General features: G+C 35.8%; 3 protein-coding genes and 2 non-coding genes across 7 annotated transcripts; 2 read left to right on the forward strand and 3 right to left on the reverse strand.

Annotated features, from left to right (window-relative positions):
* Positions 1 to 92: 92 nt before the first annotated feature.
* dok1a (docking protein 1a) lies at positions 93 to 5,071 on the reverse strand. The gene is made up of 5 exons (XM_026262774.1): positions 4,916 to 5,071; positions 4,020 to 4,319; positions 3,684 to 3,756; positions 2,407 to 2,579; positions 93 to 1,698 (listed from the first exon to the last, which is right to left on the reverse strand). The coding sequence occupies exons 1-5, from the start codon at positions 4,970 to 4,972 to the stop codon at positions 775 to 777; spliced, it is 1,527 nt and encodes a 508-aa protein (XP_026118559.1). The 5' UTR covers positions 4,973 to 5,071; the 3' UTR covers positions 93 to 774.
* Positions 5,072 to 9,364: 4,293 nt separating this feature from the next.
* Positions 9,365 to 12,945, reverse strand: LOC113097515 (polyadenylate-binding protein-interacting protein 2B). Its single transcript, XM_026262740.1, has 4 exons — positions 12,789 to 12,945; positions 11,550 to 11,707; positions 10,220 to 10,393; positions 9,365 to 10,069 (listed from the first exon to the last, which is right to left on the reverse strand). Exons 1-4 carry the CDS (start codon positions 12,793 to 12,795, stop codon positions 10,013 to 10,015), a joined length of 396 nt encoding a protein of 131 aa, XP_026118525.1. The 5' UTR covers positions 12,796 to 12,945; the 3' UTR covers positions 9,365 to 10,012.
* A 774-nt stretch (positions 12,946 to 13,719) lies between these two features.
* trnae-cuc (transfer RNA glutamic acid (anticodon CUC)) lies at positions 13,720 to 13,791 on the forward strand. Its single transcript has one exon. It is a non-coding gene; the product is annotated as a tRNA-Glu (tRNA).
* A 555-nt stretch (positions 13,792 to 14,346) lies between these two features.
* On the forward strand, positions 14,347 to 14,418 carry trnae-cuc (transfer RNA glutamic acid (anticodon CUC)). The gene has a single exon. It is a non-coding gene; the product is annotated as a tRNA-Glu (tRNA).
* Positions 14,419 to 15,560: 1,142 nt separating this feature from the next.
* Positions 15,561 to 22,668, reverse strand: LOC113097541 (uncharacterized). Of its 3 annotated transcripts, XM_026262780.1 has the most exons (9): positions 22,379 to 22,667; positions 17,611 to 18,512; positions 17,449 to 17,521; positions 17,241 to 17,373; positions 16,697 to 16,837; positions 16,439 to 16,564; positions 16,257 to 16,298; positions 16,012 to 16,146; positions 15,561 to 15,824 (listed from the first exon to the last, which is right to left on the reverse strand). In XM_026262780.1, the coding sequence occupies exons 1-9, from the start codon at positions 22,435 to 22,437 to the stop codon at positions 15,636 to 15,638; spliced, it is 1,800 nt and encodes a 599-aa protein (XP_026118565.1). In that variant the 5' UTR covers positions 22,438 to 22,667; the 3' UTR covers positions 15,561 to 15,635. The 3 variants fall into 3 exon arrangements, with proteins under 3 accessions (XP_026118565.1, XP_026118564.1, XP_026118563.1); XM_026262779.1 differs by having other exon boundaries at positions 16,730 to 16,837; positions 17,241 to 17,521; positions 22,379 to 22,668; XM_026262778.1 differs by having other exon boundaries at positions 17,241 to 17,521.
* Positions 22,669 to 24,849: the final 2,181 nt, after the last annotated feature.

Here is a 24,849-nt window from a genome sequence, read left to right on the forward strand (position 1 = left end):
GATACCTCAATTATTGATTTTAATTTTAACTGCTTTGAGCTTGGCTGAGATGAGATTTTAGCCATTGAAGCCTTTCAATGAAAGATGCAGAGTTCATAACATAATCATTTAATTCTGCTGTGGTACACCAAGAAAATACATAATACATGCAACATATTTGGGCTTGTAAAACAGAACAAAAATAAAATACATATGTGTGTTTGCGTGTGTGTTTGTGTATATACACACACACACATTTTTCATAATGTGCATCGTTACACACATCAGTCATCATTCCACAACATCTTGAAGTACGGATGAATAAATAATGAAATTAGTGGGGGGAATATTATACATTTCATACATTAAATATTAATAGATACTTGTGAAGACTTTATATGTGATTCTGGAGCACAAAACCAGTCATACTGGTAACACAGGTATATTTGTAGCAATAGCCAAAATACACTGCATGGGTCAAAATTATAGATTTTTCTTTTAGGCCAAAAAACATTAGGATATCAAGTAAAGATTGTGTTTCATGAAGTATTTTGTACGTTTCCTACTGCAAATATATCAAAACTGAATTCTTGATGTAATATGCAGTGCTAAGAACTTAATTTGAACAACTTTCTCAATACTTTTTGCACTCTCAGATTCCGGATTTTCAAATAATTGTATCTCGGCCAAATATTATCCTATCCTTACAAACCATACATCAACAGAAAGCTTATTTATTCAACTTAATTTAAAAATGACTGGTTTTGTGGTCCAGGTCACATATTACAGATTGAATTAAATCATTCCAAGGTCCTCAGAGACGACCTCCAGTGTTTGGCTTAGCTTCTTTTCATGGAAAGGCTGCGGGGTTTTGGGTGGTTTGTTAACTTTGCTGTAGATGGGTTGGTTCTCCTCGTTCATTTTGTTTTGTTGAGAGTTATTGTTTTGATTTGACTGTACAATCTCAGGTACACTATAAATGGGCTCCTCAGGCTTCTGGTCAAGTCTTTTACTTGTGTTTAGTTCGACATGGCCGTACACCTCAGAGTACACAGGTTCTTGCTGCTTGCCATTGTTTGGTGTTGTTTTGACAGGACGGCAGTCAATCGTGTCGGTAGGGTTGGCTTGGACACAGTTGTCAGGTTTTGGGCGAAAGACATCTGCAGGATCAGAATACACTGGTTCTGATTCATCGCTATGATGAGACTGGATAGGATCTGTCTTTATATCTGCGTACACAGATTCATGACTGCCTATTAAAACTGCAGGATTTGAATACACAGGCTCAATTAAGCTAATACTGCCACTAGGATCTGAGTGTGTGCTTTTTGAGGAGCTAACGGAATCTGCAGGGTTTGCATATATAGGTTCGGTTAAGCCAATAGCACTTGCAGGTCTGTTTGAGAAAGCATATATGTTTGGGCCAAGGACATCTGCTGGATTAAGGTTCAAGGGCATTTTTGTATCTGAAGACTGAGGGCTGTTGCTGCCCTCCATATCAAGCAAAATAATACTTTCTGGGCGTCTGGGCAGGGGTGAGCGAGGAGAACGAGAACGTGGGGAATGTGGCGAGTGCCTGTCTCCAGTAACAGCGAGGCTCTTCTGTTGGTGGATAGCCGACTCAATAAGGCGAAGGATCTCGTCACTCTGTCTGGTCTCAAAGTTAAAGGTTCCAGGGCCTGATTCACAACGCCTGCCCGCTTCTATAGAAAACAGCATCTAGAGAGGAACGGAGAGAAATTCACAAATATTTGTAAGCACTCATTTAACATAAGTTACTATAAGAAAAAAAGAGGTGAGTGTATTAGGCTATATGTCATTTTAACATACAATTTTGTAGAGTATTTTTATTTTTTTTTAAGAGCCAGAGCAATCAAAAGTTTGGTTTGGTAGTGTTTTCTGGTCACAAAGTCTGCATTTAAAAACAAAAACTAAAAACATAATGTTGTGAAATATTATTACAATTTCAAACAGCTGGTTTGATTGAATATATTTTAAAATGTAATCTAATCCTGTGATGCCAAAGCTGAATTTTCAACAGTCATTACACCAGTCTTCAGCATCACATGGTCCTTCAGAAATCAGAAATATGCTGATATTATATTTTTTTGTAACATCGTAAATGTTTTTACTGTCACTTTTGATCCGTTTAATGTGCCCTTGTGGAATAAAAGTATGAATCGTTAAAATAAATTCTTACTGACCCCAAGCTTTTGCCTGGTAGTGTATAATTATAACACATAAAATAAGAGTTTGAGTTTACACAGTATTCAACAAGAATATGCATATACCTTTTGCTTGATGTTTTTTGTTTTTCTAATAAAAATATGAGTCACAATTTATCATACAAACAGAAGAATCACATCTGTTTGTATTTTATTTAAATAATCTGCTTCAATTTATATCTGTTGTATTTTTTGTGCTGACCTTATCTCGGCCATAGCGACGCAGCAGCTTGTATGGCCACTCCATTACAGTCCTCCTGGTCTCCAGATCTTGAAGAACTAGCATGTCCTCACCAGCTTGTAGCCAGTATTGTCCTTTCAGGCCACATCGAACTGAAGCGTCGTTCTGCAGTATAACCACTTTAAACTCGCTCACTAAAATGAAAGAGACACCGGGATCAGAATTAAACATAAAAAGCTGTAATGCAGGTCAACAGTCAACATTTGTGTTTTAAACCAGATCCGCATCAAGGTAGTTCAGTGTTGTCTGTTGGTTTGTAAAAAAAAAAAAAACAGTCTTTATACAGCAATAACATAGGGAGTGGTAAGAGTGGCCTTCAAAGAACATGTCAGCAGTGTTGCCAACAGTGTTGCCAATATATGTATGTATATGAGGTCACGGGCCTACGGCAGGGTGTGGCCAAGCAAAAAATAAAAAAATAATAATATTATATATATATATATATATATAATATTATATATATATATATATATATATATATATATATATATATATATATATATTTATTTTTTTACTTGGCCACACCCTGCTGTAGGCCCGTGACCTCACATTTGTTCTCAGTCATGCGCCTTTGCAGTGAACACACCAGTGTGCCACGCCTGCCATGATACACACCACAATTTCATTATAAGCACCAATCAAGATGGCTGAGAAAAAAAATAATATGAGCAGCACTTTAGAAATTGCTGATTGCAAGAACCTGCATTTAAAGACTGATTTCAGCTTATTATGGGAAATGCATCAAAAGCTATAGAAACAGTCACAGAAACAGACGGTTTCTTTTGTACAGAATGTGAGGAAAGCCTCTTCATAGATGATGACCTGTACTGTGAAACCCACATTCATGCCCAGGCAAAACCACCTGAGAGTCCAGATTTTCTCTGTGTTCTTCTGATTACATCAGGGCACCAACTACTCAGTGCATGAACATCTTGTTTTAACCACGGACACAAAAGTTATACCACAATTCCTGCACAGTTATGTCAACCAGATACTGAGAGACAGTGCATCATCGTGTCGTGTGTTTTTGGAGAATTATAATATCTCTTATCTGGTGTATTTGAGCAGTATATATATACTTTCCTTTACCTGTACCAAATTGACCTGTATTTACTTTGTTTTCATATTTGGTGATTTTTTGTGAAAAATTTAGACTGTAAGAGTGGTTCTAGTGATTTTCTGAGGGAGGGAACCACAGGTCAGCATGAATGAGACATTTGACCACTGTTTGCACTTACATTGTTCTCTGGACATGTAGATCTGATTGTCTTCCATAAGAGGCACTGGCTGTGGTGCACTTTTAGTGTGTTTCTGTGAAATTATAAATACAGTGAGAAACACAACAGCAGGGAGTGGAGTCAAGGATACTGAACGTTAAATAACCAGCTATGTGGCATTTTTCATTGTATTAGGATCATGTATATAACTTTATACAGCTTAAATGGTTCGTTGTTTCATACTGTCCAAAGCTTTTGGGTCCATTTTTTTAAATAGATGTTTTTGAAAGAAGAAAACCGGACCCCAAACTTTTGAAAAGTAGTGTCTAATAAAAACATATCTGCAAAAATCCGAACCTGAAAGGCAATGTTACATATTATGTCCACCCATTCTCCACAGCTTTCTTTCTCTGCTGCAAACACAAGCCTCTTGTCCTCTGTCTCCACGCAGAAAGCAGCCATGTTTTCCCCTGGACACGCCTCTGCATGAGGAGGCAGCTTGACGACAGTCACACAGTCGGCCAGACGGACAACTTTCTTCTCTGGAGGTCGTCTGACCACCACAGATGACCGCTCACGAACGGCCTCCGATAATTCTAACCGTGCAACGCCGTGCCGACTAGCTGGAACAAGGGCCAACCAATATCGCTTCCACTTCTGTTGAGAAACAAATATAACATTATTACTTATATTTATTATTTTCCTTCATCCATGTTTCTGCAATGCAACGACAGTGATATTTATCACATTTAATAAGGTCTAGTCCATTAGGTGGAACTTGTGCTTCAGGTAAAGAACATCCCTCCTATCTAGTTAAACATGAAGTGCACTTTCATGAGGGCGTGGTTTTGTCAATGGAATGTGCTGTAATACAGAAACCAAGGCAGAGATGTTCACACCAAGTTTCAACTTGTAGAGGCAGTCTCGTTCCATCTATCTCATACATACCAGAGAGATCATGCCATGGCATGGTGAGTTATATTAAAAAAGGGAACAATCAAATATTATCAGACTTAAAGTCATTGTATATATTTTATATGACTGCCTTACTTTGTTTCTCCAATCTTTCTGAATACTACAAACCATAATAACCACAACAGTAGTAGGTGTAACATCACTGTAAACAGTTTCTGAACTATTTTAATAAAATCGTTTAATTCAGTAGTTTTAGACTTGAGGTTAACAAACATAAAAACACATCTGCTTGTTTTAAATACCAAAAAATAAATGGCAACGCTCTAATGGTGTCTTACCTCGCCGTGTTTCTGATGTTGTAGGTAAACTTCTCCTTGTTTCCTGTGTGTGTCCATGTCTGCTTACTCTGACAGCTCAAAAAAGTTCTTTAACAAATGGTTTATCCTTTCCAAGCACAATCTGTTTCCTCCTTTAACTGTTAACACATATTACCAAGCCTATTACATGAGTTAAGAGCATTGTAAACTTAGACTCCACCTCTTAAAGTAAAAAAAAAACAGCCACTGTTGGATTTAGTGCAATGACTATTCACTAGATTTATGTCTGGATTATAAATTTGAATGTTTTTCTTATTTCCTGAACATTTATGGCTCAGTTTGGCCTAATCACAATATATAAATAAACATCAAACAGCTGGATAATATGACAATCTTCTAAAAACCTTTAATTATACTATATAAATAACCTGCTTTTTGGTTTTGGAGTGAGCATCTTCACTTTATACTCCACCTCTGAATCACTCTCTACAGTTGAACATTGATTAAGTATAAATAAATGTATTAAGATAAAAATATGATTTCGTTTTAAATTGCTAATTAGAATCATGCCCATTTTAAACTATGTACTTCAGAACAGCAGAGGGCTGTAAAACTGCATTAAATTGTGTTCTATATTTTTGAGGGCATGAACTTCACTATTAAATCAGCAAAAGTAGATGGAGCAGTTTTTAATATTGAAGAAGCCTTGTGATTCCAAAGTGTTTCCAAAGTTGGATTAGTTGGGTAACCCAAATAGTGCTCTAATCAAATACATAATAAAATGTAAAGAGTCATACAAAGAAAATTGACCTTCTGGCTTTGGAATGGTTTAGGCTGTCAAGTAAATGAAGTGACCACAAGACAAAAAAATGTTATTTGACTAAGTATGTACTCTACATTTATTTAGCGTATTTATCTTGACAGTATTTTCATATGGTGACCAGTTTTCATCATACAATATATATGGGGTGCCTTTTTTGCTTTAGACTTTGGGTAAAATCTCATTTAAAAAATATTATATTTGCACCATTTTTAATCAAAATGTATTTAGAATATATTTTTTAAAACAAAATATTTTTACCCTACTGATTCTTCTTAAATTTCTCAATAACTGAATTTATGTGATCATTAGGTTACACAACTCGGATATGAACAATTATAGTGACACAATATATTGACATTTAACATTTTAAATCATTTAAAATAAAGCATGTTTCTTTGTAAACCCTCCTTAAGCAAACACAAAGCTAGCTGAAACATTTTGTACAGCCTCCAAACTTCATTTCAGAAGTATTGTACATGCACAGACTGGCACACAGACATAAACTCACAGCCTCACAGACAAACTCAGTATTATCTTATGTGTAGTGAGCAATAGTCTATGAACAGTCATTCACATAAACATCTTTCAAAACTATTACTTATTGAAGGATTAACCTGTCATCATCCTCCAACATAATTCAACTGTTGAATGTCAGAGCATTAAGGTAGAAAGAAATAGCCACAACAGTGTGTCCAGACTCACTTCATCGTGATTGCTTTTCATAATTGTTCGACAGAACTCTGGGCAAATTTATAGTGTGTCCTCGCAAGTAAGGGATATCTGAACACATTTAATGCAAGGACAGTTAATATGGTAAAAGGTCTGCATATATTTAGAAAGAGTGTCAGAACAGTACCAGGGTTTCTGCAGGATTTTTAAGCTCAAATGTAAGACTTTTAAAGACCTTTTAAAGACCTGAAGACATACAATTAATACCATATGGGATAGGGCAACGTCTATAGTACCATATAAAGTACCATAAAATACCATTACAATGTACTATAAAAAGCATAATTTACAGTTCAGACACAAGTTTTCACAAAAAAAAAGTTTTATAAAATGATCAAATTTACACTTCAGCCTTTAAAGTCAAAATATTAATTAAGATATTAATTTAAACTATTATCATCAATAAATTATTAGGTTAAATAACATAAATTAGGGGTGTGCGATATTGATTAAAAACAAGATGGAAATGAATAATTTCCATTAAGTTTTATGAGATTTTTTTTTACCTTTAAGTCATTTAAGTCACAGCATTAGTAGAATTTATCTTTGCAATGCAGAGTAAACAAAGAAGCTGCATTAGAAGTGTCATTTACATGTATTTACACACGGTTTAATGCAGCTTAGTTACAGTTAACCTGCAGTTACAAATGCATTAATAATGTTTTAATATTTTCAACATAAAATACTGAAAACTGATGTTTGGAATTATACATATAAAAAGAAAAGATACCACCACGCCAGTAGGCAGCAAGTCACTGTTAATAAGTGAGTGATTGAACTGAATCATTTAAACGGTTGATTAATTCAGGAACAAAATAGGGTCCTTTTGTTCAGAGCCGCAAAACAGCGATGTGGCTGTGTTTGAAATGCTTTTTTTTTTGTTGGAGAAATAGACCAAAAACAGGAAATATTGTGTCTAAAATCTCTTAATATTTAGGCCTAATATTAACAATCATTTAACTGTTGTTTAAAATCTAGATCACATTTGTAATCACGCTTGCTTTTAGAGAAACAAAAACAGCTCTGTTCATGTACATAAGCACTGGACATTGAATGTGCAGCGCTCATGTTTATTCAATAAAATCATAACATTAGCTCTTTTTTTTTCTTAAGTTTAATCGTCACATTGAGCCATATCGCAATTCTGGTCTTTCCGTCCACATATTTAAGACCTCTTGATATTATAATCAAGACTTACAAGTACAATTTAAGACATTTCTTAATACCTCTGGGGCAGGGTATCTTGTTAAAAAAAATCATGGTAAATTACCTTATGGTAAATAATTGTATAGCCAGCAACGCAATATAAATAGCTTAAAAGATTAAATGGAGTAAAAAGAAACTGATGCAACACTCTACAATTATATAAATACAACATCCATGAATCAAAAATTCTGAAACTTTAGCATGAAATACTCCTTGTTTTTATAAGAATAATACAAACCTTTTTTTCCAAAAGGTGGAGCAATTTCGCCATGACATGCTTTTCATTCTTAAGTGTCTGATTAAGCAACACATTGCATGTTTGTCTGCAATTGGTAATCCAAATAGAGCTCTAAGCAAATATATAATCAAATGTAAGCAGTCATACAATGAAAAATTAATGTCTAGGCTCTCCAGTCAATGGAGTAACCACAAGACCTCCTTTCACTGTTTTAAGTTAGAAAAGGTACTGCTGACAATTTACAATATACTGCATCTGTCAATTATGGGAATAGTGCACCTAAAAATGTAAATTTGCTAAAAAACAAACAAAACCTTTTACTCAGGCCATCCAGGATGTATACGAGTTCATCAGAATAGATTTGGAGAAATGTAGCATTATATAACCAGTGGATCATCTGCAGTACATGGGTGCCGTCAGAATGAGTCTCCAAACAGTTGATAAACATCACAATAATCCACAGGACTCAAGCCTATCATTTAACGTCTTGTTAAATGAAAAGCTGCATGTTTGTTATTAACAAATACATCAAGGCAACTTCAAACAGTTGTTTACTGCAACCATAATATTGCTTTTTCCAATTAAAAAAAGTCATTTAGTCTGAAACAGGAGAGGAATATGCACAGATCAAGCACCCATTTCAAGCAAGAACAGGCCAAAACATTTACAAACAAATATGTTGGTTAATTTAGATGTGAGAGGACAACAGGGGATGGACCTTCTCACTGGAAGAGAAGTTGTTTTGGTCAGATGTGACGGTTTAAAGTTGTGTGGATGCTTTTATCAGCTGTTTGGACTCTTATTCTGACAACTCCCATTCACTGCAGAATATCCATTGGTGAGCAAGTGAAGTAATGCTTAATTTCCCTGAATCTGTTCTGATGAAGAAACAAACAAACATACTAAATATTGTAGAAACATTATTTTCTGTAAAGTTGCTTTGTAACGATTCGTATTGTAAAAAGCGCTATACAAACTTGAATAGAAAACTCATCTACATCTTGAGCGACCCGAGGAGGAGTAAATTCAAGCAAATTTAGATTTTTGGAACAATGCTCTGACATTCATATGTCATGATATAGACAAATTATTTGGAAAAGAACCCATTATGTTGCATCTGAACTTGTTTTTTCATCATAATTTTAGAATACTGAAATAGCCATTTAGCTCAGTGGTTCCCAATCCTGGTCCTGGAGAACCCCCAATACTGCACGTCTGAGTTATCTCCCTATATTCAAACACACCTGATTCAACTCATTAGTGAAGACTCCAAGACCTCCAATGTTTCAGATGAGAGAGACAACGAAACCGTGCCATTTGATGCTTTTAATCTTCTGCAGGCCTCTAATGACCAGTCCAGTTTTGCGTGTGGAACTGTAAAATCTCACTGGTCGACTATTTTATCTCCTCTGACAGATAGAAGTTTACTTTATTTTGAATGCACAAACACAAAAAGACATCATGGGACAGAACATCATGTCCAAGAGGGAACCTGCTTGTTTTATTAGATTTTTTTTTCCATTTTTGTTAATGCATGTTGCACACTGTGACAGAACAACGAAGGAAGGAGAAAAGAAACCGGAAAAAAAGTTTCTGTGAAAATCCCTCAAAAGTTGTCAGCTGCCACCAGTTCAGTCCATCATAGAATGGTCCACCCGTCAACAGTCCTTGTACTGTCAGGTTTCCTTTGTCCTAACCCTTTCCCCTCCCACTCTTATGACACACACCTCCCCACCAAACTTCCTTTGAAAGAAAAAAGAAAAGACAGGAAAAAAAGGAGATGGCAATGAAACGGGGGCAATCTGCTAGTCACTATCACAATAGTGGAAACCACATAACTGTTCCTCTGAGATTAATACAAAGATCTTCCAGGAGAACTAGTCACAATCTGCAGCGGTCCAATAGGAACATTACACTGAGTAACCCGCCCACGTTATTCATGGAGACAGACAGAAATAAAAAGCTTATAGAAGAGCATCCAGCAACCCCACCCCCCACCCACAAGCCCCACCCCATCAAAGCCCCACACAACCCCAAGAAGATTGAAGTATGTGTGAGGGTGACCCCTGGCCACCAGCGGTCACATAATGTCTCTATAAAGGAGCCCCTAACTGGAGGGACTCTAGTATTTCACGCCTGGAACAAACTCCTTGGCCTCTGGGTTCAAGCTGCTCTTGCGCTGTAGAAGAAAAAAACAGATAAAGTACATATCACAACGTTAAAATCTCACCAATGTTTATTTGAAATCTACAAAGTGGTTTCCTTTCAGGAAGGATTTGAGATTTGTTTCGCTTAACTGTAAATCGAATCATTACGCCGTAATACTTACTGCAATGTCTTCTGCGTTTCCGTCGCTGACCGACAGCCCGCTAAGCTGCTGTTGGATCTGCCCTACTCCAGAAGGAAGGTCTCTGGCAGGAATGAACCAATCCTGATCCTCCTCCTCCAACATCTCCTGGAAACAGCGCTCAAGAAACTCCTGCTCCAACAGTTCCTCCTCCACCTGCAGCAAGATGTCCGAGCCATCAAAATGTAGTGGTCATTGGCTACTGTATGAATTCATATTAGACATGCAAGTAATTCAGCCGATTATGCCAAGGTTTGTTTAAAATGTGTATGAATTGTAAGGTTCTTTTGACTTGCTGTACAGTTACAGATGGAGAGAGCACACACTGCAAATTGTGGGGGAAAAAAAACAAGCAAATCAAAAAACAAATTAAACTGCAAATGTGAAAACAAATCGGACGGAGTAACTTGAGACATGGAGTAACAACAGTCGTGGCAGTCAGTATGCAGCAACAACTCAAACATGCTCGCTCTCAGTCTCTCAGCCAATCTCATCAGATTATTTTGTTGATATAGCAATAAACAGTGGTTTCAAAAAAAAAGAAAAAAGAAAAGTACAACACAGGAAACAAATCAGCACTAAAATACACTATCAGCATCATAAAAAAAAAAAAAACACCATATTGCATTAGTTTCATTCACTTAAAACCATCCCCTACACTACAGTTCTCAAATCTCGCTCTTGCATGTGGCCAAAAAGGAAAATGCTGCCTTTTATCGCATTGAGCCAACTCGGATGGCACTGACACAAAACACTATTGCTTCATAAGTAACATGACCAACCACAACGCGGCATGACCGCAAAAGGGATTTGAAAACTACAGCACAAGGCAAGATTAATTAACAGTGAATGATTTTTGCTACACTAAATCACCATCCACTTCTCTTGGAAGGAAAAGGAAAACTCTAGCATCCAGCCTTAACTGCTGTTCTCAGATTTGGGTTGATTTTTGCATGTGATTCGTCTTTTCAGGCAAATGCATAAAAATGACACCTTAGCTGACTAAACATGTAAGCTCAGTTTACTGAGAGTAGATGGTGCTGATAGAGAAGTGGAAATCAGATTTGTGTACTCTCTGTTATATTTACCAAACAACAACAAATACAAGAGCAGCTTCTGGGTTTTTCTCAGCTTTTCACTTTCATTTGATTCTAAGCATGCGACGAAAATTTTGAATCTTTTTGGTTGGCCAGTTTTAGTCAAATAAAAGCGACGAGAACACCTCACCGCAAAAAAAATGTGGCATTGACTAAATGTGACTAATGTCTGTGACAACCACTCATATATATAAATTTATCAGGTTCACACTGACCTGTCTATTGTACTCCTCCTCGTTCTCCATCCACATGTACTCTGCGAAGGGGTTTGCGTCCCCCTCCTTGTGTCCATTGACCACATTCTCATCCTTCCCCGATCCGCTGCCTCCTCCTGGCGTCTTTGCTACCTCTGGACTGTTAATATCAGCAGGTTCTGGGGGTGGAAAAAGCTACATTAATACCAATACTGATCCCATTCTTAGTTCATAGTATGAAAATTTATGGGGCACTGGATACAATTAGTTTAGATTGTACACATCGTAAAACTTCACTCATTAATGTGCATGTGTTAAATGAACTATTCAAGTTAAAAAAAAACACACACATTCAAGTCATTGTTATCACAGTAAGAATGATTAGCTCCTCTCTGTTTGAGTGTTTTAGTGCATAAACACAAAACTTGCTAGCAAATTAGACGTTACAAAATTGAAGGCGCTGTAAATGCTTAAGCTCTTCTAATACCTGCGACACGACACAGTGGGTAAACACACGGTTTAAAGAACATTATATAACTACCTGTTACTAAATATCGGTGTGTTGCATAAATGAGACAAAGAGGAGGTCAGTCGACACCATCTTTCTCCACATGGATGTGATTCATTGTAACATGAGGCCTTGTTAAGGCTCCAGAGAAAACCATCTATAGTATAAACCATTTAAAAAAAGTCTCCAATCAAAACGAATTCATTTTTTAGCTGCAAGATGTGTCATATCTTCGAATAAAACACTTGATCTAACTTTACGTTTGTGAGCGTGTATCGCGAAGCTAAGCGTGTTAGCTCGAGCCATAACAGGAACAGCAGTCTTTCCACGTGAAAAAAATGTTGCCTGGCGTTGCCGAGCCAAGTTTTCATGTTATTTGAATCCTACTGAAGCAGAACCGGACGCCAGTTGTTTGAAATAGTTAGGTTTTAAAGGATTCGTGAAGTAAATAAGGGAGCATGGTGGATGCGTGAGTGAGTGAGTTAGCCACACGACTGACTGCATCACACACATCTCACTAGGCCTCCATCTACACTGCGCTTTACGCGAACTCGGTCAAGAGCGCATATAACGGCGTAATTAGCTATAGATTGCACGCTAAATGTGTCGATTTATTTCTGTGTGGCTACTATTCGGATTCGGCGATGGCTACCATTTTACAAAACAAAGCGTGAGACCAGCACACTGCACTTAAAAAGTCAAAAGATTAAACATGAGTCCTTTTGAAGATTTGGGCTGTTAAGAGGACTTACCCGGCATTGTAACGCTTCTGACCCTCTAAATCTATCGCCAAATAAATCGACTAAAGAAGTAATTTTCCTGTTTGCAGCGACAACCGTTACCTGGCTAGATTTTAACCCTACGTCAGAGTGCTCATGTGGGCCTTTCACACAAACATGTCGCTGGCGCCTCCTGAGGGTCATCGTCGGTATTTACTCGGAATGGCCAGGAAGCTGTCGCATGCTTTTCAAGTGAATGATTCTAACGCATTGACCTCTTTTGCGTAATTTTAGAAAGCTAGATCAATTCGCATTCATTCAGGTGTGATTTTTAAGAGCCATTAATAAAATAAAAATAAAAACGTATCTATGATTTTCGTAAATGTGTCAGTTTCTTGTTCTCTCCTTAAAAAAAACACACACATTAGAACGTATTATTAAACATATTAGTTATAATTAATATGTGATTTATTTTTTTATTTTTTTGAAAGGCACATTCGGGAGGGTTTTACCTGTATGCAAATTCAGTGGAAAAATACTTGGTTTTACGCCAAAACATATCTCTTTGCCTGTACTTGAATGTGGCTTGGGTAGGAACATTAGAGCCTGAATGCACAAGCACTGACAAAAAACAAATGTAAGAACATTGTTGTTTTATTTGGACAGATGCGCTGACATAGCTTGCATAAAGCATCATGAGGTGTAACCTCTTATGAAATAGTGTCATCATTAACCCAGATTTTGATCTGATATAACACACTCAAATGTTTAACAACCTAGTAAGTGATTTAAAAAAATAATTAGTACAAAGACACTCATTTACAGCATTTTAAGATAAAGAACAAGGACCCAGATTTTAAAATAACTCCCTGCTGTGCTGAATAACTTACTACACAAGCTGCAGATCAACTACATAATGAATGCTAATAACATCAACATATATTCATCATTCTCTTCACAGCGCTCCCTGGTGGTCTAGTGGTTAGGATTCGGCGCTCTCACCGCCGCGGCCCGGGTTCGATTCCCGGTCAGGGAACGATAACTTTTAAATTAAAAACGTGCCATTTGATTTATTTAATCTTCTGCATGCTTCTAATGACCAGTCCAGTTTTGCATGATGCACTGTAAAATTTCACTGGTCTACTGGTTTATATCCTCTGACAGATATGAGTTTACTTTAATTTACTTTATTCTACATGCACAAACACAAAAATACATCATGGGACAGAACATCACGTCCAAGAGGGAACCTGCTTGTTTTATTCGAAGGTTTTATTTTGTTCAAAATAAATAATTTTCCTGCTTGCAGCGACACCGTTCCCTGGCTAAATTTTAACCCTACGTCAGAGTGCTCATGTGGGCCTTTCACACAAACATGTCGCTGGCGCCTGGCGCCTCCTCATACTCGGTATTTCAGAAGATGATTACAAAATGGTCAGGAAACTGTCGCATGCCTTTCAAGTGAATTCAAAGACGCATTGACCTATTTCGAGTATTTTTAGAAAGCTAGTTTCATTAACGCCATTAATGAAATTTCAGATTTTAATTCATGATTTGATCAGTGATATATTCATCGATAGACCTATAGCGCTCCCTGGTGGTCTAGTGGTTAGGATTCGGCGCTCTCACCGCCGCGGCCCGGGTTCGATTCCCGGTCAGGGAACGATTATCTTTTACGTGTAACCCAAAATGATCAGTCAAACAATATATTTTATTTCGTTTTCAACAGGTTTGGGACACCTAGGATGAGTAAATGTGACACAGGACCACAAAACCAGTCATAATCGTCAATATTTTTTAAAATTAAGATTTATACATCATCTAAAAGCGGAATAAATAAGCTTTCTATTGATGTATGTTTGTTGGGATAGGACAATATTTGGCTGAGATACAACTATTTGAAAACCTGGAATCTAAAGGGTGCTATAAATTAATAAATAAATAAATACAAATATTGAGAAAATTACCTTTAAATCTTTAAATAAACTTTTTTTCAACCTTTAAAGTTGTCCAAAGGAAGTTAGAAATGCATAGGCCTATTACTAATCATAAATTAAGTTTTTATATATTTACAGAAGTAATGTACAAAAAATCTTCAAGGAGCATAATCTATATCCTAATGGTTTTTGGCTTAAAAGAAAAATCAATCATTTTGACCCATACGATGTATTGTTGACAATTGCTACAAATATCTCTGTGCTGATTATGACTGGTTTTGTGATCCAGGGTCACAAATGATGAAAGAATTATTCATTTTTAGATGTCCCTTCAAGGCCAAGTGAAGTGCATTGTGGTCTCTCACAACTCTCAGATCTAACTTGCATATATACAGGAACATGTTTTAAACATGAATGACATCCGGCTTGTGGTTTTTTATCCTTTTTGGGCTTGATGGCTCCTAGTACTTTTATTGTATGGGAAAAAGCACAAATTCTAATTTCTTGAAAATTATTAAATATAAATGTGATTTGATGTGAAAAAATCTATCCATCTAAATTATTTTTGTATTTATTTATTTATTATTTTTTTGTGGGTGAATTAACTCTCAAAAACTGTGATCTGGGTTTGTCACCTCAGTGATTTTGACCTTTTTAGCAGTAGCCTATCTAACAATCAAAACAATGTTATATAATTTAATATACAATCTATAATTTTCAGAACATCTGATGAGCTGAACTTTTCAAGTTCATTGCTGGATTTTTAAGTATAACTAAATGTTCCAGACTTAAAGAAGTGTTAACTTCTGCCGCTCAATAAATATATAATTTTATAAAAGGAGAAAGACAAACACATAATACTTCTTATGACATTGTTTCATAGTATTTTATTACACAGATAATGAAAATAAACGATATTTAAGGGGACAAAACTGTGAAGATATTAGGCTGAATAGACCTCAGATGTATTTTTCTGTACATTGCATCCTCTGACGAAAGACAGATGATGGTTGTGATAAAGACAAGGAATTTTTTGAGACCACTCATATACAGATAAAGCAACAGAAGCGGATTCCATCTCTAAAACCATCTGGATGCTGCTGTTGTTCACAAGGCACTGACCAACATCCACCTTGTTATGAAGACAAAACAAAAATATCAATTCACTGATAGGTTAGACTCAAATAGTCAAATATGTGAAAACATAGATGACTGAAATAAAGTCCAACTCTCAAATGTTATTACATCATTTCCAAACAACCTGATGCATTTGAGTTTTTCTTATTATATATGCTGTTAAAACATTTTTATTGTTCTACCTTGCTTTCATGAAGTATCAGAGCTCTGTAAACTTGTCCAAAAGGCTTCAGCAGCCGTAGCACTCCTGAAGCAGCACTGGGCTGATTGGGAACATTACATACAACCAGCAAATGGTCCATAGCTGTCAGCAACCCCTAAAAGACAGTGGGACTTGTTCAAGAATAGATTAAAAGTGTTATTTTTTATTATCATTAAGTTTTAATTTGAATATTTGAAATGGCTCCAGAACAAGTGATGTACTTGCATTTGACAATGATGGCCCGACAAAAGCATGAAACACTGACACCTGAAGTGAAAGTATGCATTAAACTCAGGAAAGTAAATAAACAAATGAAGTATTTATGAAGTATAAACCAAAAAAGTAATTATGTGAGAAAATGTTAATAATAAGATTGTTTCCATTTATTCATTAGTGTGTCAACTCACAGGTGAACTAAAGTCAACAGTTTGGGACACCAGCTCCAAACTTTGCTGTCTCATGTGAACTGGGATAGCAGAGTAAACCTTCACCATCTCCTCGGCTGAGAATGAAGCTGGAAACACCAGTAAAGCCTGGAATACATACACACTGATATAAAAGTGCTGTATTTTACTGGAAATTACTTTAGAAAAAAATTACAAAAAAAAAAAAAAAAAAACAAAAAAAAAAAACAAGTGTAACAAGCATCCTAAAAAGACACATATCTTCTTCCATTCTAGACAGGTTGTTGTGTAAACCTCGGTTGCCATTAAAACCTCAACTGGTTGACCAAACGGAGATGCCATTTTGATGAGTTCACTCTGAGAGTAATCAAGAGGGATTCCAGACGCACGAATCACACCCTTCTGTTGGAAAACAAGGGAACAATAAGAAAAAAAGTGAACTGCTTTGTTAAAAGAGAAGAGTTCGTAATGTTTCCTAATGTAAACATTGCAACTCTCAGGCCACCAGAGGTCTCTCTTTCACATTTGTTTATTTGTCATCCGGGACTCTCACTGCTAAGTATTCGAGATGTCTGGTATTTGGTATTTTCAGCCAGTAATGTTGAGGCTAAACTGATACTTTAATAATTTAATTGTGGTTTTTCAATCATTATGGAGGTAGTGATCACAGTTCACACTAGAGAATTAAAAAAAACTTTATAAAACAGCTTCAATAAGAGTTTTGCTTTAAGGGCATGATGTTCTGTTTTCACCTTAATGACACCAATAATCATCAGTATTTAGGCCTATACCTCCCAGAACTTACAGTTTGTGCTGATGTTCTTGCAGTTGTCTTATTTACTGGCATCTGAATGTTGATGGATTCAGCGGCTACTTCTGATTTTGCAGATTTGACTGGAAACTGATGACCTTTTGTCATGGCAATGTAATTGTTGGCTCTGTGTGGAGAGGACAAGGGTTTTCTTGTTGTAGAATGTATTGCTTTATTACAGTCTAAAGAGACAAAGCTGTGCCTTATGCTGTGTTTTGATCGAGGTGGGATATAGACTGAACCAGTCCTCCAGCCGGAGTCCTCAGCAGGCCGATCTATCAGCAGATAGATAGATAGATAGATTAACATTTTAGATGATGTAAGCTGCACTGTTATTGATGTGTTATATGTAATAATAACTCACATGATGAATGTATTGTTCTTAGTGTTCTAGATTGGGTCGAGAAGCGCTTATAAATGACTTTAGCTGGCCGACATCTTTCAGGGCTGAGAGATCTCTGACCGTTTACAATCCTCCGATTCCTCTGTTCCCCATGAGTGCATGACGACTCTCTGGATGATTCCACGTGATCAGATGAGATCCATCTAGCATGGCCATATTCAATGTCCTTTGTTCCTTTGTGCTGTTGAATTTCTTGTATAATGAAGGGGAGATTCTCTGTTGTTAACTGGTTGTCTGGGCAGTGACTGAGTAATTCTAGATCCTCAAGAGAAAGGCCGAGGCTGGTTAAAGCTTTGATCAGACTTTGTGCTGGATGCTGGAGCATTGTTTGTTGCTTTGGCTCTTCTTCAGGAGGCATCATTGCTTTGGCTGTCACTGACTGGTATTGGGGACATTGTAAATGGTTGGGACTGAATCTAAAAAGAGCTTCCTCAGATGTGGTGTTATTCATGACGGGACCTAGTGTTTTCTCCTGAATAATCTCTTTTGCCAGAAGTGCATGCCTCTCTTTTCTGGCAGTGACTGAATTGATTTCTGTGACTGCTGTTGAAGGATGCCTAACCATGTGAGGTGTGGAGTACATGTTTTTAAACCCCCCTGGGCACTGGTGCATGCTAAAAAGTGAGGATCTTTGAATGCCAACAGGCTGTAAGGGATTTAAAGGAACAAATGGGTTCCCATTACCGCTATTATTTCCGGATGCAACATTATGAATCAGGTTCAAAATTAGCTGAGTTTCAAGTTGGGCTAGAGTCAACAGGAAAGCTTGTGCTGTTCCAAAGAGTGGAGGCACACTGGAGAAAACACTTCTCATCTGAGACAAACCCACTGGCCTGGGATTGATCTGAGCAGCTTGTGGAAGTCTGTGCGGGGAAAACGATAGAAAAACAAGAATATCTGAATCATTCAAACTTGTACATTCAGCAATATTCATTCAGCCTATTTGTTTTCTGGATCTATTCATTTAGAAATGATTGAAAAGAAAGCCACATTAAATTAATGTTCATAATTTATTGTTTATTTTGAAGTAGTAATTATGATTTGAAAAACTTTTCTCTGGCATTTAAAGTGCTATGGGGTAGCCAACATATATATAAAAAAATAATAAATCATAAAAACAAACACTTTGTATCAAAGAGAGTAATAAAGTCTCTTAAATATCAGGTAATTTTACCTTTTTATGACAAGGCAAGCTTATCTTAGGGTGTAATATGTCATGTGGTACAGCTCCCGAGAACATAATGATATCTTATAAATAATCTTTACGTATTTATTTATCATTTATGATATTTTGTGATAAATATATTCATTTTCTTTTTAATCTACGGTCTGCTCATTACTCAAATGACAATAGAAAAAAACATGTGTTGATAAGTTTAACATTAACAACTGAGCCATTAATTCTCATTGATGCTCAACATTTGCTCCCAAGTAAGCTTATCACAATATAAACTGTGAAGTAGTTCCTTAAAGCTTAGTGAAAGTGCAGCTAGTCTCAATAGAAGAGAGGTCAACTTCCTGAAGGCTTTCCATCAGACATGTGCTCACTTCATTACGTATAATTAATAACACGCCAGCAGGGTGTTCTTCAAACACTGTGACAACATGTCCTTGTAACATGAGCAAGAGGTGAAAGACATTTGTCTAGTGTAAAGTACCACACAGCTGCCATAGTTCCACAGCCACAACCACATGGTCTCCAACATGTGTGCTCTCTCCTGGACAGATTTTGTATATTGGGTCATCTATTTAAGAATATTTTTTAAAGAAGTGTTGACAAAACACAAATTATTCAAAAATCTGTCCAAGAGAGTGCAAACATTTGCTGAATGTCCACAGTTCAATGCATAAAATTAATAAATGTTTCAGTTTTTTTGTGGAAACATGCACCTGTTCACATAAAAATTCTAAAAGTATGTTAAAAAAAAACTGTACTTAACCAATGAAGAGTACAATTTCATGACTTAAGTACACATTTTAAAAGCACACTGTAATTTTTTTCTTAAATCTTTGCATTTAACTGCAAAATTGCATTTGATATAAATGTAATTATAACATTTTCATTGACTCTTAAATGACATGCAGTCAAGTGCAAGTAACCATTTCATTCGGTTCTCACTTAAGTACATTCTGTAATAAGTACTCTTTTTAAAAGTATTCTAAAGTGTACTTCTTTTTCAAAAGGGTATTGCCAGTGCTGGAAAGTGACAAATTCGAGCTTACTGTCTGGTGGCCAGTGCGTAATTCTAATGAATAAAACTAAATGTTAAAGTTAATGTTGTTTAGCAAATCTGTCAGGAGAGTTGCTGACACAGCAGCTAATTCTCTAAGATGAGACAAAAAGTTAATGCGCCAAAGCACATTTTGTCAACTCTTCACATTTGACTTCCTGATGAAATATTGGCTACTTTAGATGATCTGTTTGTCCTTGGTGCTGCTGTTGAAGCTAAGCAGACTCTGTGGTATCAAATGAACAGTGTGTTTAAGTCGGACAGATAAGAAAGATATGCTAGGTGACACATTGGAAGTAGAAGACAAATGTAATTGAATTCAAAGCAGTCAGAGAGATTCCATTGACTCCCACTCTGCATATTAGAGAGCAACATTTTTTTAAACCGTATTATTTCAACAAACTAGAACAGCGTATGTTCCTAAGTGTGATCTCTGGCCGCAGCTGACCTGTAACTGAAATATCAAGTGTAACAAGAATCAGCATCTGCCAGCTTGCTTTCCTAAAGACATCATCTCAGAGTAAGACTCACTCATCGGTCACACATCTATTTAAGAAATCTTATTTATAGATATGATCATCTGATGCAGGATCGCTCCCAGAAGTATGTTCATATACACACATTCAGCAGATTCATACATTCATCAACTTTCACATAAGGACTAACAGCAAGGGAAGTCATGTAAATGTCATGATCTGTTTGTTATTGCAGGGATCGCATGGTGGCCTGAAGACACTGTGCAACATGTTGCTCAGCAGATGGTGCTAAGTTAATAAGCTGATCTGATTTACAACTCCTGGACAGATATTCATCGTGTTGTCTTCATTCCTGGAAGGTGGGAACACTGGAAAAGTCCATGCTGGTCATTCAAGGGCATCCCATTTCATTAAACTAAACATAAACGTGATGATAGAATGACAGTATTCGAAAACGAACAATAGTCCTGCTCTATTATATAGGATATGGGGTTTTAGCACCTTCTGGAAAGAGACCAGAAGTATCTACGCTGTTAACTCATAGAAATGTTAATGACCCAGCCCCTCGAAAAGGCCAAACATACTGAATTACACAAGCCTCGCCTGAAAAAGGTCTCTATTACATCTAAATATGGAGGTGGGGGGAATCCTGTCGCTCTGGTACATGACGTCCTCAAACACATTACCCAGAGCAGTATATCCTCTGTTGTCAGTGCTTGTAAATCTGTGCTATGTACTCCATGAGATACTGGACAGGACTAGAGAAGGGGAATCTCATTTATGCCACTCTCATCAATTTCCATGTGTGTACCTACATAAATAAGATGTTTTAAATATAAATTTAAATAAATAATCGACATGTGCCCAAATTATGTCCCAACATCAAATTATTATTTTTTTCTATCATGTTCAATTATTTCCTTAAATGTCTTCACTATGTTTTGACAAATATCAGTCTATAATAATATAATATAATATAATATAATATAATATAATATAATATAATATAATATAATATAATATAATATAATATAATATAATATAATATAATATAATATAATATAATAGAATAGAATAGAATAGAATAGAATATAATATAGAAATACAAATTATTGGATAAAATGTGAAGTAATTTGTTGTAAATTGGAGATAAAACTGAAAATTGTCTGTCTGTGGGCAACAAGAGACAGAAACATGCATGTGATTTTGACTTGAGAACAAATTTTAAGGCTTTGACACACTTGTCTTGTTAAAGTTCACAATGGATGCAAAAAAAAATTCTCTGCTTTTTCTCGCTATTCTCTGGACGCCAAAACAGTTCACAGTCATACTATGCTTGTGAATAGTGACTTTTGACTCATGGTTTCTTATCCAATTAAGGTTTTGTTTCTTTAAAACCTCTCAGGACTGATACAGAAGCATAACAGCTATTTTCATCTTAAATTAGAAAGTAACAAAGCCAAGCCCTATTATAATACCTCATATTCTGATAAATGATATCTGCCTGTCACATCTAACTAGCAATAGATTTGTACCCTGAAGTACAAATTAAATGAAAAAAGATCATGATATAGGTCAAAATAAGAAATATAGTCACATTGTGAGAAATATAATATGTGTAATTATGAGAGAAAATGTCAATAGTGAAACATTCTCGGCATGAGAAAGTCACAATAACAAGAAATAAAGATGTAGTTGTCAGATAGGCATAATAGGCATAATGTGAGATACAAGGTCTTATTAATAGATAAAATATGATTAATTTCATGTATCCCATTCAGAGAATGTAGTGTGGCACTGAATAATATAATAAAGGATCATAGTAGAGTGATGACACCAGCTGTCAACCCTCAAAATAAACACCTCTCGGTTAGAAATCAGCTATAAGCTTTATAACAAGATAGAGATGTGAAAAAGACTGTGTGTTTAAATGTATAACAGTATGTAAAAAGCCTATTTCAAAATAATTAGAGGTCTCATTCATTCAAAGGCACTTCTAACAAAATCCTTATAAATACTCACATGTTGGCTTTAGTTAAAGTTGAGCTGGAGGTCATTTTTCTTCGGAGTGAATTCTTCATTATTTATCACTTTAGATTTTTCTAAACTGTTCCTCCTGATTGTCATTTCAGATGAACACCAAAAACTACCATTTGAACATCATTATCACACACAGATTATTTAATCCCAATTCAAAATGTCCTTTGGCTCCTTCTTTAAACACTATCCTACTCCTCACTCCAGTCAGACACACACTGTAACACATTCTTTGGTCTGACATGTTTTCATCCCCCAGACTCTCACACATGCTTGCCCTCCCAACACCAGCCCCTATCATTTCCCTCAAGGCTTTCCTCTTTGCATTGGGAGCACCTCTGCAGCCATACACTCTCTCCTACACACTTCACATGATTAACTATACATGACTAGGTAATGATCAGCACTGTATTTTCAGGGGTCAAGTTAAAAAAAGTGGAGAGCATAAATGACTTGATTACAGGATAGATCTTTAAGGTGTCATGCATCGTTTAGTTTTGAACTCTGTTATACAATGATGTGAAAGGAGAAGTATGTCTGAACTGACATCATTCTTAAAACAGTAAGGTTCCAGATCTGAGAAGATCCTGAAAAGCACATCCAATAGACACTTTATTAGCCCATAAGCCCATGGGAGGACTTTTAAATAGCAGGGAAGCAACCTTACAATGACAAAAAAACAGTCAAGAAGTACCTACTCAAAAGATTTATTTTGAGAACCTTCTTTAACCCTATGGTACATTTCACATTTTTAATTTAGGAGGAGGCTTATACCTCAGGTTATGAAACCTTGCTCAGGTATGAAACCAGCTTTTAGATTCATACAGCACCATAAATGTCACACATTTTCAGTTCTACTTCCATAAATTTATAGTCAAGGTCAAAATATATGTTACTGCACCACGGTTTTCTACTCAAATATTGCACCATAATATAATTTTGCAGATACAGACATTCTTATAAGAACACATTAATGTTATGGATAAAAAAGTTATAGACATTACACACATATGCAAACACAGTATGTATGAGCATGGGTACATTACCTCAGAAAACGGATGAAATAAAGTCAAAGTTTCTGTTGGCTTGTCGTTTTTGGAAGTGTTTCCTCAATCCACACAAATAAATTGACAAGAGGCAGAGTTATGTCTCATATTTTACTGGCCATCCTGATTTGTTATATTCTAAATGTAGTATTTTTTTATGCTCATCTGAAATCAATAGTCATTTATACATATCTTTTTCACTGATTCTGATTCCACTGATCACTATGATTTTTGTACTAATTTCACCACTCAAAGCTTAGAAAACTAATAAAATGCAAGTAAGATACTGAGAGATTTAATGATTATTCTATCATTAAATATACTTTATTATAAATATATTTTTTTTAAACGAAGGTTTAAAAGATTAAAAGATTAAAAATGTGTGACAAATACCTGCTAGAGTAATTTGATGACTTGTATGTTGCTGACTGACATTTTATGTTTACCCCAGAAGAGTAAATGAGAGACATCTCATATTGTCAACATTATACAGTACTATTATTATTATTGCTATTTTGTGTTTTACTATACTTATTTGAATAGAATTGCACAGATTTGACAAAATAACTTTTCATTATTTTTACCCTGTAATTATCAAAATGTCATTATATCATGAATTAAATTAATAAATAAGTTTTGAGTTTTATGATTCAGTAATTTGTTACCATGAGACTCATGACTCGATCAATGTGTAGTTGAGTGAAGTTTATTTAGGGAGTTTATTTTTTATTTTTGTCACCTTTGGCTTGCTTACTTGGGATTCTAAGTTTCTATTTTATTTTCAAAGCTGCATTGGAAGAATATTTACATCGCTATAAAATATATAAATACAGGAAAGTGCACACCTTACCCCATTCTTCTTTAGTATGTATAAATCATAATTTGACTCTCAAACTAGAACAAATGTGAATAATGATTATTATTAGAAAGAATATTTGACAATCTGTAAAAATGTCAGTGCATGATAACCATGTTTATGACAACACACCATGATTTTCTATTTAAATATTGCACCAAGATTTGCTTGAATGATATGCTGCAGCAATTATGGACATTCATGAGCACACATTAATGACATGAAAAAAAAAACACAGGGACAATCCTATGCCGGAACAATATTTGAGCACACGGACATTTCTAGTTCTCTATACAGATGAAATAAAGAGAGGCAGTTTTGGTGGCTCATCACTGGTGGGAGAAATAAATGAAACAATTCTGTTGTATATTTAGAATGATCTGTCCTCAGTCCAGGTATGACATTAATAATTCAAATACATATTGCAGACAATATTTGGTCATTTTGTGTTTGGTTTTGTTTGTGCGCGGCAGTCGTCCGTGAGGGGCTGTCGCGCTGTTTTGTGTTTATTTTGAGTTTTCATTTAAATGTTTGCTGGTTCGCACCTCCTTCCT

Source organism: Carassius auratus, unplaced genomic scaffold (assembly GCF_003368295.1).
Source record: "Carassius auratus strain Wakin unplaced genomic scaffold, ASM336829v1 scaf_tig00216324, whole genome shotgun sequence".
NCBI classification, from domain to species: Eukaryota; Metazoa; Chordata; class Actinopteri; order Cypriniformes; family Cyprinidae; genus Carassius; species Carassius auratus.

Coding starts and splice junctions, on each gene's coding strand:
- dok1a (XM_026262774.1), bottom strand. CDS start 4,972: ATGGACACACACAGGAAACAAGGAGAAGTTTACCTACAACATCAGAAA. Junction 3,757..4,019: donor TATGTAACATTGCCTTTCAG/GTTCGGATTTTT, acceptor ATAATTTCACAG/AAACACACTAAAAGTGCACC. Junction 2,580..3,683: donor CTACATGTCCAGAGAACAAT/GTAAGTGCAAAC, acceptor CTTTCATTTTAG/TGAGCGAGTTTAAAGTGGTT.
- LOC113097515 (XM_026262740.1), bottom strand. Junction 10,394..11,549: donor AGGAGGAGTACAATAGACAG/GTCAGTGTGAAC, acceptor ATCTTGCTGCAG/GTGGAGGAGGAACTGTTGGA. Junction 10,070..10,219: donor GAAACGCAGAAGACATTGCA/GTAAGTATTACG, acceptor TTTCTTCTACAG/CGCAAGAGCAGCTTGAACCC.
- LOC113097541 (XM_026262778.1), bottom strand. CDS start 22,437: ATGAAGAATTCACTCCGAAGAAAAATGACCTCCAGCTCAACTTTAACT. Junction 17,522..17,610: donor AAGAACAATACATTCATCAT/GTGAGTTATTAT, acceptor ATCTGCTGATAG/ATCGGCCTGCTGAGGACTCC. Junction 16,299..16,438: donor CTGTTGACTTTAGTTCACCT/GTGAGTTGACAC, acceptor CTTTCACTTCAG/GTGTCAGTGTTTCATGCTTT.